At 33.7% G+C, this 15,232-nt stretch overlaps 1 protein-coding gene across 2 annotated transcripts in view; it reads right to left on the minus strand.

The window, feature by feature from the left end:
* The window catches only part of LOC149559831 (uncharacterized), a 55,042-nt gene extending 40,088 nt beyond the window's left edge, over positions 1-14,954 (minus strand). The window contains exons 1-7 of one of the 2 annotated variants that reach the window (XM_089824325.1): positions 14,494-14,954; positions 9,540-9,620; positions 8,356-8,455; positions 8,161-8,245; positions 7,924-7,973; positions 7,743-7,808; positions 4,103-4,182 (exon numbers count right to left, since the gene is read on the minus strand). In XM_089824325.1, coding sequence (XP_089680451.1) covers positions 4,103-4,182; positions 7,743-7,808; positions 7,924-7,973; positions 8,161-8,245; positions 8,356-8,455; positions 9,540-9,620; positions 14,494-14,541 — 510 coding nt within the window. In that variant the 5' untranslated portion in view covers positions 14,542-14,954. The remainder of the gene's footprint in view (positions 1-4,102; positions 4,183-7,742; positions 7,809-7,923; positions 7,974-8,160; positions 8,246-8,355; positions 8,456-9,539; positions 9,621-14,493) is intronic. The other variant, XM_089824326.1, reaches the window with a different exon arrangement.
* Positions 14,955-15,232: the final 278 nt, after the last annotated feature.

Genomic DNA, 15,232 nt, shown 5'->3' on the forward strand with positions numbered 1-15,232 from the left:
TGAGCAATGCCCAGACGAAGTAATGTGTTCCCGCACTCTTAAGTGGCACCACCGTATTTCCACTGCTATCTTGCAAAAGTATATTTGAAGGCGTGCACGACTGGAACCCCACTGAGTCTATCTCCACTACAGAGTGTGTGGAATCATTGTGTAAATGCTGCAACATCAACAAAAGGAGCAATGCACATGCTAAAGTGGCAGCCAGGTTTCCCTCTTCGGTAGAGGTGGGCAAGGGCGTGGTGGTGGTAGGAGAAGTAGCAGTCGAGGGAAGAACAGTTACACTGAATTTTATTCCGCCCCAACAATGCCCAGACGAAGTAATGTGTTCCCGCACTCTTAAGTAGCACCACCGTAAAGCTCTCGCAGAGCCTACAAATGGCTCGAATGCTCTGTAACTTCTTCTTTCCCTCTATGGGCAACGTCACTCAATAGCCTCCTCCTCATCAATGTCACATGGATCGATTTGTAAAAGCATCAATCAGAAGCAACAAAAGAGATGTCGATCTACTATATTTCAATAAAAAACAACGGCGGTGGAAATGAAGAGATGCAGAAATGGATTCTAAACATAATTAAATTTCATTTTATTTGGAATCCTCATTTTGAAAAAAATGGGATTTAGAACATGGATTCCAAATAACAGGTATTTTGCAAGAATTTGGAATCCTTGTTTTGGGGCTCAAATGGGGATACCAAATCCTCATTTCTTCAAATCCCAATTCCAATCTTGCGCACCCAAACAACGGGTTTGAAATTTTCAGGGATTGGGCATGCCAATTCCTGTCTAATTCCAGCAACCAAACGGACCCTAAGGGCCCGTTTGGTTGCTGGAATACAACCGGAATAGGAATAGGAAATTAGAATATGATTTGTATTCTTTGTTTGATGCGTGGAATAGGAATAGGGAATAGGAATATGTATTCTCATTTTGGCCCCAAAATGAGCTTTTGTCCATTCCAAAAAATACCTGTAATTGGAATTGCTATTCTTGCATTCATTTTAACTTTCTCAAATTTGATTAAATTTTCAAATCCGCTTTGACCTGGGGTGAGCGCTGGAACTTTGTTTTCAATATTTTCAAATATTTCAGCGATTTTCCAATGGCGCCGATTGCATCTTCAAAAATATTTTCAAATGGCCCCGATTGCAAGTTAACCCTATTCCAATTTAAGCTTGCATAACCAAACAAGGGATAAACAAGATTGGATTGCATTTTTCCATTCCTATTCTTCATTCACCATTCTCATTCAAATTTTCTATTCTAATTCTCAATTCCTATGCTTGCAACCAAACGGGCCCTAAAGGATTTTTTTTTAACTAATACGTTAATATTTTATATTTCAAACAGGATATTACAAACTTCCATCTTGAAACAAGCAACATTTTACTAGAAATCTGGAAATTAAGTTCTCCAAATGAATAGCAGGATCAAAGCCAAAAAAATTATATTTCAAACGGAATATTACAAACTTCCATCTTGAAACAAGCAACATTTTACTAGAAATCTGGATATTAAGTTCTCCAAATGAATAGCAGGATGAAAGCCAAAATTCTCTCAGAAGCACAAGAAGACCCTTGAGAGTAATATTCACTGTTCAGCTGTATGAATAGAGTCAACCAACAGAATTTGAATGTAGCAATTTTCAACCTGTGACTTTTAGATAATAGATATCTGCATAGCATAAGGATTTGTTTCATCTTTTCGAACGCCATTATCCCTTATGTAGGCTGAACTAAAGCTTATTCAAGGATCTATGCACTCCAGAGTCCATAATCCTCTGCCAAGTATAGTTTCAACTCCTACAATTTTAAGAGCATCATAATTTTCCAGAGCTTCTTTGAGTTTTAATGACTTGTTATGGATTTATGGAGAGAAAAAAATCAATTTTGAAGACTTCTATAATCAGCAAATTAATTCAGAACTTGGCAAATCTGAAATAGAAAAGAGTGGACTTTAACTCAATACTATGTGCAGTGTATGTACATAGTAATACTTTGCATGTGTCATTTCTTACTAAATACTGGACCTAGATTTCTTAAACAGATCAGAGACCTGGTCACTTGCAAGCTTTATAAAATTACACTACTGCTTTCTAACCTATTTTTTTAACTCTTTCAGAAATACAACGAATATGAAAAAGTATTTGACTTGAACAAAGGACCAGACTTTGAAATTCAAATAACATCGAATACACTGAAATTTTGGAAATCAAAATCAGTGTTAAGTGTTGTAACAATTCATTATCCTCAGGATTACAATTGTGTTGTATAAGAGAAGGTCCAATCTTTCTCTCCCAGAACAAAAAGTAAATGACGTTCATATAATATGTTAAAAAGAGTGTGGATTCATACAGTTTGCTCTACAAAGCTTTATGGTTCGATAAAACAGTCCTGCTTCCTCATATAACTTAAGTTAAAATAAAGAAAAAATTACAATCATCTCCACAATTTGTTGAATGAAGAAGCAAAGATAGTCCAAGGATGTGACTTGACACTTGCTCTAAGAATATGTCATTGGGCTCATCTCTAAGTTGTCCAAAGTTACCAAAAACCCCTTAATATTTGATTGAAAAGGTGCAGGTTTACCTAATAAAACAAATTGGTTGTTCATTGTCCCTTACCACTGCCTCAATTTAAAATGGAGTGAGTGGGAGGAGGGGTTTCTTGGCCATATCCAATTGTTGTGAAGATGGTTCTACTTAGCTTTTGGATGAAACAAAACTAACAAAAAACTCAATTGAAAACAAGTCAACACTCGAACCATAAAAAAATTAATGCAGCGAGTTTTCTAGATGCCTAAAAATGCCTTCATGAAATCAAGAAAATTCTTCTATTAATTAAATAAATATTTTTATTTAATTAAACCATTAGCCTCTTCTTCTATTATTCCAATAAATATTCCAAGAAAACTCTTCTATTAATTAAATAAATATTTTTATTTAATTATACCCTTAGCCTCTTCTTCTATTATTTCAATAAATATTCCTATTGATTTATTTATTTCATTAAACTTTTCTGTCTCATGATCAAATAAATAGTTATATTTATTTAATTTTTCACTTTCCCCTGTCTCCTATTAATTAAATAAATACTTTTATTTATTATATTTATTCATGATCCTTGTTTTCTGATTCCAACCAATCATTTCCATTCACATGGATCAACTCTGAATTTGTAGGCATATGACAAATTTCACTTCTCTTTATTTGACCTTTTCCTCTATTAATTATATAAATGTTTTTATATATTTCATTAATTCATTTACTATTTTCCTCATCTTTCGACATGTCTAGATCCAATGTATGTGATGTATGACCAAAAATTAATACTTTCTACGTACCCCACTTAATCCCATCCCTCCTTTTACATTAAACTCTTCATCTCCTTAATTTTCATTATTTCTTACATTATCCTTACACACCCTTTTATCTTAACCATTCATATTTTAAACTCTTAATGTTAACCCTCAATTTTCATAAAGACTTTAATAGAACAGTTTTCCTCTTCTTTTGATTAATAACTTCTATAGGCAATTAATCACTTAATAAGGGCAAATGCATCTATCTCACAATTTTGGAGAACTCTTGCCATCTTGCTATCATATTTCTAACATTATCATCTTTACCGTGTTCATTTTCATAGCTTTTCATCAATCAACCATCTCCATTCTCTCCTAGCCTCTTGTGCTTGTGCTAATAAATTTGAGAACACCCACATTCTCAACACAAGAACTTGAAGATAGGAGGTCAATGGGATAAAATGTTCTTGAGTGCATTTATATACTTGCTCTCTAGTTTATTTCATTTGTTTATTCATTCCTTAGGAAGAACTCTATTGGATGATTATGGTTTTACTCTGCTTACCTAGGGCTTATGTATGGGCTTAGTGGTTATTCAAGATAGGATGTCCAATCCCATCAATGTCAATTTCAAATTGCACAAATTTCTTTAAAAAGTTCAAACCATGACTCAATTTACCTTAAGGATTAATGGAGTGTTGAGAGGGCTTAGTACCCATTCAAGATAAGGCTATTCAATTCCATTAATGTCAATTTTAAATTGCACAAATTACTTTAAAAAGTTAAAACCATGACCTAATTTACCTTAAGAATTGATGGAAGTGTTGATGAGTCCACATGTGGCAACTCTCTGAGTTCACTGATACTTCCATGAAAAGCATCATCTGAAAATACAGTAAAAAAGAAAAAATGAGAAATAAATGAACTGCACAAATAAACAAAACTATTGAGAACATCAAGCACATCTAAAACTAATGGACCAATATGAAAAATAGGGGGAACAGAAACAAGTTTAACTAGTCTTTATCTTAACTGACTAATAATGGAAAACATTCTAGCATCTGAAACATTGAGTAATCAACCACAACCAAATTCGTGTTCATCCCCAGATAATGACAACCTGTTCTGATTTCTCCTACTCCTACAAAACCCCAGGCTTCAGATTAATGAAACTATTATCAATTGAACAAAGCATCTATTTCAATTGAAAAGTGTGTTCTGTGAATAGTACATCTGTGACTCCAAAGATGGTAACTCTATGTGTAACTCTTTCTTGGTAGGGTTTTCATGTGCAACACTGGCACACAAGAGAACCCTTGCATATCCAAATAAAGCCCATGCATTTCTAGAAACAACCCTGCAAAAGGGTAATACATTATACATGTCCAAATCCATCCTTGCTGGAAATGTACAATACAGAGATTGCATACATAGTGGATCATATGCAATATTCAAGCTGTGAAAATGTGCCAAGAGAAGTAAAAAATGTTGCAGGTGATCTAATTTAAGAAAGGAATAGTTTGAACTTTGAGCATGTGTCACAACTAAATTTGAAATGGAATATTGCCACCTGCAGAGATGGTGCTCTTAACAAAATGGACTAGATGATTTAAGAACAATGATTTGATACAGCTGAAGTAACCCATAACCTGTCTATACTCTGATTTTTAATTCCCACTGAACAATATGCGGGATCGTTCCATGAGGAATGAATAGTTCTGAGAAAATTAATCAAGAGCAATCCAGGGAAGTAAAGGAGTTTTAGACAGACAAGAACAAGAAGCTGATGTAGCTACAATAGAATAAGTAAAAAAATCTCAACAAGCCTTCCCAAAGTTACTAACCCTTCAGCGAATTCTGCGCTGCTCAGCCATGCCCAAGTCCAAATTCTGGGCTGCCAAGCTGAGTCCAAGTCCTCAAACATTGCTTCAGGCAATGAGCTTTACCATTTAACAAAGCATTAAAATTAAAACCTATACGATATATAGGAAATTTAAATATAACCAAAACAAACATTCGCTTTGATACAAATTACTGCTACGATTGAATTTTTTCCATCACGCAAGCTGACTTTTATATTTCTGGCAGGGACCAGTCTGCGGCCAGTTTGTCTATACACCTGTTTTGTTTACACTTCAACTTCCCACGTGATTATACAGCTGTCACTACCCTACCCAATTATCACTAGATTCACTACAACAGTAGTAAAACTCAATGGCCAATGTCATGCTGAAGCTCCAAAGTATCACCACTTTGTTAAAATCTGAGAAAAAGTTGTCCCAACCTAACCTTATGATCTAGAAAACCTCGGTATTGTCACTGACAACTAAAATATTAAAAAAAAATCGGATAGTCAGTATCTAAGTTGCCGAATACAAAAATAAAATGGTTTAGATTTTGGTACTTCAATACAATAACAAAATATATACATATACATATATATATATATATATATATATATATATATATATAGCTAAAGAAATAAATTAAGTTTAGAATGTCATTTAAGTCCACGGATGAAAATATCTGCGATGTATCGGTAAACTAGTGATATATTGGTCGTCACTACAGGGAACAATATAATTCCTTAAGACAAGTGGCTGAGTTTTCCGTCGTTGTGCAGTGATATTTAGGGCTAAAAATTGCTAAAACTCGTGAATAACTTAAAACATAGAAAGTCAAATGCAATTAATATATATGCTAGGTTCTAATTGCTATGTATTTAACTCAAACCTTTGATTAATATGTGATAGAAATCTCAAATCAGTATATGTTCTACAAATTAGGTGAATATGTGTGTATTCAAAAAAAATTTAATTATTATATTTTCAAATTTCGATAGAAGCGCCAATTTATTGCTGATTGTTTTGCTGAGTTTTTGGCAGTTTCAACTATTTTAAAAATATTAGGCCGAGTTATTGCCAAGTCTGAGTTTTCCAACTATGCAATTAACAACACATCCTAAATGAAACCATTATAAAAATTCTACTTTTTGAACATAGCATTCTAAATTAATTTCAGGTTTCAATATCAAAAAGATTAAACTAGAATCACTAAACATTTGTCCATCTATAATCACAAACCGTGGACGAACCCACAGGAGATTTGTTTTAGAATCTCATTCCGGTATGTTTCACAACCAGAATCGCCTGAAAGAGCCCATGATCAGGATTGTGAGAATTCCAAGAAAACATTCCTTTATAGGTTGAATTCAAGCCTATAGAGTTTTGTTCAGTTTAGTCAAACCTTTCTATATTTGCTTTTGGCAAGTACCCTTACAAAGTTCAGACATATAAAAAATCTCATAGAATCCTTAATTAGCATCTATGATCATGACTGCTATTTCACACTAAATTGTCTTTGGACTTACATAGATGAAAAGCACTACTACAAGCCTAAGGCAAATGACAGTAATGCGAAATACTGAAAAAATACAGCTACTCTCTTGAACATTCTGTGCTAATGTCCTTCACATCAAACAAAGAAGCATAGCCAAAAACATGTCACTATTTTAATGTCCTTACAATCCATTAGAAATATGCATCCACTCAAGGTTTCTTACCAGCAATTTGCCTCTGCAACCTGATGAAATTTGGTAAATCTTTAATGATGATCCACGTATCAACATCTAGTGCTCAGTTTTGTGCTAAAGAACAACTAAAATTCTCAATTAAAGAGAAATTTCACATGATTAGGTTATCTTGACAGGTTGGCAGACAGTAAATATGTTTCCCTAGATATTTTTTTTCATAATATAAATCTTTTAAAAACCTTGAACATCATTATAGATTAAATCATTATTTTGGGTGTAAAATTCATTTCGGCCAAATTCTGAAGAAAGAAAAAAATTTAACTTATGGTACCATAAGAAGATCAAAAGTAATTTATATGATATGTCTGAGAACCTCTACTGGGAGTTTCTTCATTTTCAAAGAAACTGCTTGAAATTTCCAGATTACTCGAAGACTCGTTTGAAGTTTCCTACTGCTTGAAAACATCTCCATATAAGTCTCCAAGATCAGGAGATGGTCCAAGGTTCAAGGTGGAGCCTTTTAGAAATCAGGAATTACTAACACTTGAATACTATTAACAATCAATATAATGATCTTGCCTGACATGAAGGAAGTCAAAATCAAATATAATTAACAACATAAAATTACAAACATACAAACAAAGTTCTCAATTATTAAAAAATAAAGATAAACCATATACATTCCAAATAATGCAATTTTGTGTAAGTTTATAAGTTTCTTGCAATAAGAAAACAGTTAACTACAAAAGAAAACTGTAAATTGCAACATACAAATTACAGATTTCACAGCTGGCACCTCAAAAGACAGTTCATGGTGATCAGCATTGCAAGTTATACTTCACAATATCAAGTATGATCTTTGATTCTACAGAATACTAATTTACAGACAAGAAATATGACAATAAAAATTACCATTTCCTTGGGAAGTACCAGCATGGTCCACTTCATCATTTGGTGGGCGTGGTCCAATTTCTGCACCTAATAAACATATTATAATGAACATTTATTAACAAGCTTGCTACAATTTAGCATTACAAATTTACATGACTAGCGAGATGTAATATGAACCAAATTTCAGGGTAAAACATCCCACCTCCCACACCAGGAAACTGAATTGACCTCTGGACACTACAGATTTGCTCCCTGCAGAAACAGAAGAACCGATTTCAAACAATATTATTCATCTCACATGCAACCATCAGAGATTTCTATAACCATCTAGAAAACAATTACACAAAGTAATTATAATTTGAAGCTTAAAAGAAAAGAATTGGATAACATAAAATTTAAGGATGAACTCTAGAACAAAAAATATTAAGATGTCTCATACCATACAAAAGAGCAACCCATTGACTCTTGAAAACTAAGAGCCAACTCCGTAGCAACTTCAGGATCTCGCCAAGCAATTATTGTATCTAAAATGAACAGATTAGATTTTACCACTTTTTAAATTCCAAACTGACTAACACACAATTTTGAAACAAGGAAAGAATATCAAATGATGGTTAATGAAATCATGAACTACCTTCATTTCTTTTATAGACATCATTTGCACAGATACGGTGAAGAAGCAAAGTTTCATTATCTTCTTCATCTATTACTACCAGACCAATTGAATCTGGTTGCTGCAAATCATTCAAAGCAAATAAACCATGTGTTGTAAACAAATAAAGATAATCATTCATCAAATCAATACAAGTTTCAGAAACACCAAAAACCACAAATGAATGTGCATGACACACATGTGCCCACAGGCACACAGATATCTGTACATATTTCAGATAATTATTTAAATATCAAGGATATAGAATTTGATTTATTTGTGTTAGAAATGCATTATGTGAAGCCCATTTAGGTCTAGTATATTTATCACAGACCAAACATGACAATAGAACTAACATAAAATTAAAGACAGAAACAGAAAGGATGAAGTGAAAAACATAAGCAGTGCAGACACAAATATTGACTGTACAAAGAAGTGCAAGTAGATAGTTAGCCATTCTATTGATCCCAAATCGATTTAGTCTTCCCTTGAAAATATCACTTTAGAAGTATATGTAATACAAGAAAAACAACAAATTAACATGATTTCATTCTTCTCATATGCAGCCACAGTCATAAAACATGAAATAGGGTTTCAAATAGGATACAAACATGAAAGCTTTAAGCTGAAGTGACAACAAAAAATGGTGGACTTTTAAACAAGGAATCAAAGTAGGAGAGGCGACTGTGATGAAGCAGTGAGAGGGACTAAGACCCATAACAGAGATGTAAGTGAAAACCCAATTTACACAAGATCTCAAAATAATGAAGAATCACATTAAAAAGTGGCAAATGTTGCAAATGACCTCCTAAAATTCTAAAAAAAATATCTACATTTTTTGTAATAGATATGAACTGCTAGACTTTTCTCCCTTCAAATTACTTCCAGCAGTCACCTTAAGAATGCATAACTCTTAAATGCAGGAATTTTTAATTAGTAAACACATAGCTCATGCTTGTAGACACTTAATACAAGATTCGTAGAATTCCATGCTTCATTCATTGACAATAAATATAGTTGTTTGTAGACTCGGCACTTACAAGAGGTCAATCATATCAAATACATTTTTATTTTTTTTTTCTAAGCATGAGCTTCTTGTTTTACTGTTTCATATCATTGGAACTTGTGTAAGTTAACAAAAAGTGTGCTTTGTTAGAATCACCTACCTCCAGGTATTCAACACTCACATGACCAGTGCCTCTGTCGTCCCACTTTCCATCATCAGACAGGCGGTAAACCTTGACCCTCTGTATATTGAAAAAATAACAGAAAAAGCACAATGTTATTGATATTTAACAGGGCAAAACAAATATGTTAGAATAACTACTACAGCAAATACAATGGATCCTGTTTAGAGTATTCAAAATTTTAAAATCCATATAACATAATACATATAAACCGAACACCAAACCCTTTTTCACTCACAAGATGCAAAGTTTGAACAAGAGATCTATAAAAGTCTATTGTAGAATTTCCTATCTCATCATAACAGCAAAATTACTAGATTGATATTCACAACAAACATAACAGCATGATATCCCCTACGGATGTTAAAATGTAAAGGCAGATGTAGAAAGCACTGGTACAACTGTTTTAAAAGAAAATGAAAACAGAACAGCGCTGGAGAACCAACTCAAAATTTGAAAAATGGTGTGCAAGCACAAAGATAAAAAAAAGCTATGTTGCCAATTGAGATGCAAGCACAAAAATTTGAAAAATGGTGTGCAAGCACAAAGATAAAAAAAGCTATGTTGCCAATAGAGATGTAGATGTGTGCGCGAGAATCAAATGTGCGAAAACTTTTTTGGGGTCTTTGGATGCATTTATATATATAGATGTGTGTGTGCGTGTGTGCACGCGCACAAAGAAATGCGAGAAATATAAAAAGTTAAATCATTTGATAGTATGATACTTCATCATTGGTAAACATCAAATACAAATGAAAGCAGTTTACATATAATGTTGCTTATCAGAGGGTATCGGTATGTTGAAAGATCAGATTTTCTAGCTAATTTCTAGATATGGATCACCTTCCCATGTTGAAACTCAACTAGCTCGAGATATATCTCAACAACCAACAGAAATAGACAATCAACAGGAATCAAATCTAACTTCTAAAATAATGAACCCTCAAATATATGTACACATATATGTGTGTGTCTGTGCAAAGAAATGCAAGTAATATACAAAATTAAATCATTTGATAGTATGATACTTCATCATTGGTAGACATCAAATACAAATGAAAGCATTTGGCATAAAATGTTGGTTATTAGAGGGTACCAGTATGTTGAAAGATCAAATTTTCTGCCTAATTTCTAGATGTGGATCACCTTTCTATGTTGAAACTCAACTAGCTCGAGATATATCTCAACAACAAACAGAAGTAGACAATCAACAGAAATAAAATCTAACTTCCAAAATTAGGAACCCTCAAGTTTTCATAATTTCAAAGCATACCCAATGGGCCAATTCTGTAGATCACTGATGCAATATTTGGTTTATAACGAATGCATGTTTTGTTCAACTGGAAATATTTATTCATGACAGTTTATGCAGGCATGGGGCTAGAGAGGATAGGGTGAATGAGCAACTGATCAATCTTTCCAGTAGTAATATTGATTGCACTGTGAAAGCTTGCAAATATGTTGCTTCTCTGGGGTAACAGAGTTATGTTCAAGATGAAGCTGTTCCTTGGTTAGGGATGTTGCTAATATATAGATAAGCTTGAATAAGTAAGTGTAACTGTCGCTTACGAAAGAAGAGGGGACTATTTGGTACTGAAGGCTGCAGGCTAAATTTTCATTGTTGTGCTTGGATATGGCTATAACCTCAGCCATTATCTCAAAAATATTGTGCAAGCAAGTTGTGTTTTTTGATTTTTAATGTCAATATTGACATTTTTGTGCCTGGATGCGCTGTGGATGCATTGGATCATGGGATGTGCTTCCTGCATGCATACAGAGCACATCCGGCTCCGCATCAAGGCCTCCAATAAACAGTTATGTTAAAGAGCAGATAAAACAATTTACATAAAATATATATACCAGAATTTACTTTAAGGAACAAAATATCATTACATTTAAATTTTTAATTGCATAGAAGAAAAAGACTTAAAGATTTGACCTTGAGATTAGAACTTTTTAAAATAATGTAATGTTTCTCTAATGGTCATCTCACTCGTCTTAAGTTTAGATGCTTTCTAATTCGGTCATTTTATGTTTGCTCGTTAAGAAACACTGTAATGTAATTGCTCATGTAAGGTAACCTCATTTTCATTATTAAATATACAGTTCCCATTATACATTGTATCAAAGAGAGCCGATGGAGTTTTATAAAATTTGGCATATTTTTTTTTTTAAATTCTATCCTCCTACCTGGAAACTTTTTCCAGAAATTTTTCTAATTGATTTTTCATTGGAAGTTTTTTGTTCAAAGTTTTGTGGTTTGTTTTTGAAGGTTTTCCAAACCCATTGTTGTTTGCCATTGTTTGTCCAACTCACGGGAAGGTCTTTTTCTTGCAGCAGAAACATTTCATGGGTTTGTATAAAAATCTGGCAGCTGTTTTCAGTCACATTTCCAGTTCATTTTATGGCCCAGGAGTTCTCCATGTCATTTTTCTATGTTGGCTTAATCCTGCAAACAGAGTTGAAGCACTTGCAAACCATGGGTTTCTACAGGGTGAGTTGGTTTTCTTTTGTTTTACCCTCTTCCCTCAGAAAGGGAGTTTCATGTTCTGAGCAGATCTGTGTCTGGGATTTTGTGCCAACTACTTGTGGAGATTGTTTTTGCTGTGTGATGTCCCTATGTTGCCATGGGATGTCTAAAGCTTTTTACCCAGTGAAACATGGGAGTCTCTAGTACACGGATGCTCAGGAGACTTGAGGACAGAGCTTGGTGTCCCTCCGACACCTCTCAACCACCGCGGGAACATGGGGGTGGACAAATTTACTTTTTTTGGCTGGTAGGAGAACATTTTCAGGTTATTTACATACATTATATGGGCAGTTTATAATTGTGGCTGCTATTGCTTACATTATTGCTAATTATGCTGACTACCTTAAATAAAAATCAGAACTGGGAGTTTCTATGTTTGTGTTTCTTGCTTGCAATTCATGCAGTGCTACATCATATTTTGATATAATATAAATCTTCCATTTGCTGATTTGACAATTTTATTTAGTATTCTAATTTCTAATAGACCAATAGTAATTAGTGATTCAATTTCCACTGTATAAAACTTCAAGGTTCAAGTACACTGTAGTCTGTATTTAGTATTTCAAATACTGTATTTGGCATTTGCAATTTTGCTATTTTACTTCTTATACTATAATATATTCTTTCATAACTAGCATTTCAAGTACTACATGTATAGTATATTATACAAAGTATGAAAGTATAGAATATTTACTTGGGCTCAATTCCTATAGCAATTTATTTTGAGTCAACAATCAGAGCAAAATGCTGAAATTACAATTTCATATTTCAATAGTTGCTTTAAAATCACTTATGAGAATAAATTGTGTACACAAACAAGCTAAGCACAATCTTATCAAAAGAATAGAGAGCACAAACTCTAAAATACTGGTTACTCATTCGGGACACAGACATATGCAAACAAAAGGATAAATAACCACTTAAGCACATCATTAACTATCCAAGTTAAATTACATCCTAACTGTGTAGAAATGAAAGAGCGAATGCATTATACAATAAATTACAATAAATTCACTATTGTCTTCACTGATGGTAGAACAAAACTTCAAAAAAAAAAAAAAACGCAATCTTCAAAAACAGAAGAAAATGTAAAATTTAGTTGATATATATGTATATATATGCACATATACATATGTATGTGTGTGTCTGTGTGTGTCTATATGTGTGTGTGTGAGAGAAAGAGAGTGTGTGTGTGTATTATTGCAATTTTCTTTTTGCATATCAATTAGGCAAAAGCATAGAGAGATAAAAACACTACAGTACTCACTTTTGTCAAAAAGTAATTATAGTAAAATCCACAAGCTTTGCAAAATATATATAAATATATATAGATGGATAGATAGATTGATAGATAGATAGATAAAAGTTTATCCATGAAAAATTAAAACAACAATGTTTCAAGTACTTTCAACTAAATTTACACAACCAAGAGGCCTGTAATTTTTGTCTCATGTCAGGGCAAAAAAAAATAAGTGAAAAAATCATTGAAGCTCGCTTCCACAAGTTTGCCAGAAAACAAGCAAAACTGAACAGACTTCAAACTTTACTTCTATTCAGGGTCTGGGCAGCCTACTTATGCCTCACCAACCAGAGGTTCCTTGTATTCTTATTTACCTATTTAAAGCTAATAAACGCTAAGAAGAGCACTTATTGAAGTTTAAAATAGAAAATGTTCGAATATGCAATTTTAAAAACAAATAATAATTATACTCACAATTGAGCATATAATGGCCTATAAAAGATGCTCATAACCGTGCTTATGAAACACAACAAATGCTCAAAATTGCACTTGTGAAAATCCCTCTACTAACGATGTTTAAAATTATGCATTAAAACCCTAAAATAATGATATTCGATTTTGTACTTGTGAAAATGACAGTGACAAAATGATTTGCACAATTGTGCCGTTAAAAAACAAAAGGCGTAAAGAAACAAACAATGATGCTAAAATTTGCAGTACTTTGAGAATCTCATGCGACAAATGCTCAATATTGTCCTATTCAAGAACCTGAAAATGAAAAGAAAAATTAACCGGCGAATGCAAAAACCTAAATAACTACACTCCAGATGTTATTCGTAAAAGCAACTTAGAAGAAATGGAATCCTCGGCCACACCCTCGAAGCCGAACAGGTAAAGAAACAAACTAATCATGACCAAATTGCACTCGAGCAAACATCACACAGCACAAGCTCGAAATTGCACTTGCTAAAAATGTAAGCACCAGAACATAAATAACGAGCAAGGCCTGAAAACGTATCGCTCAATATTGCACATATGAAGACAAACGAGAATGATGCTCAGAGTTGCACATACGAAAACCTAAAACAACTATGCTTAAAGATTGCCCTTGCGGAAGCCATAGGAAAATAATTAACTAGCATCCAAAATTGAGCCTTGAATACCTGCATGGGGTTTGCCTCGGCGCCGTTTCGCCCTTCAGAAATCCCCATACCAAATAAGAGCCTGCCAATACCTACGGGAGCCCGCCTCACCGGCAAAACTAGCCGTAAACAAAACAACGGCGTCTACGAGAAAACCTTCTGCACTTGCACCAAATTGAAATTTCCCGCGGCTCGATCGTGGCGCTGGCGAAGGTAAATTCACCGGAAATAAATCACCGGCAGAAGAGGCGAGGACTTAAACTAGAACGGCGGCGGGCAGAATGGGGAGTCGCGGGTTCGAATTCCTCAAACCGCTGAAACCCTGAAAACCCTTCTTTCAGAGGGAGAGGAAGAAATCGACTATCGAATGAATAAAGAATACAAAGGAAATGAAATGGGCGGAAAGGGCGCAAGAGCGAGCGAAAGAGGAAAAAAAACAAAAACCGAAGAACGACAAAAGTCCAGTAAATGTTATCGGTTGTAGTATTTTTTTTAATTATTGTATTTATAATAATAAATTTATGTTCAGCCGAGGGGGAAGTGAAAAATAAACATAAATTTTGTGCATGTTGATTGATGGAGGGAGTACACACGTGGCAGACGTGCGAGGGGTTTTGGGCACCGTTAGAGTTTTCAGGGAGAGGATTTGGTTAACGATATTAATTAGAGCTTATTATCTTAATAAAATGAGACGTACATGTTCAACTTATCTAAGTTAATTGAATATTTTATTGAAATAATAATAATTAATCTTTAATTT

The sequence above is a fragment of the Cupressus sempervirens genome, chromosome 4 (genome assembly GCF_028749045.1).
Source record: "Cupressus sempervirens isolate cs-2001-9-10 chromosome 4, ASM2874904v1, whole genome shotgun sequence".
In the NCBI taxonomy this organism is placed as follows: domain Eukaryota; kingdom Viridiplantae; phylum Streptophyta; class Pinopsida; order Cupressales; family Cupressaceae; genus Cupressus; species Cupressus sempervirens.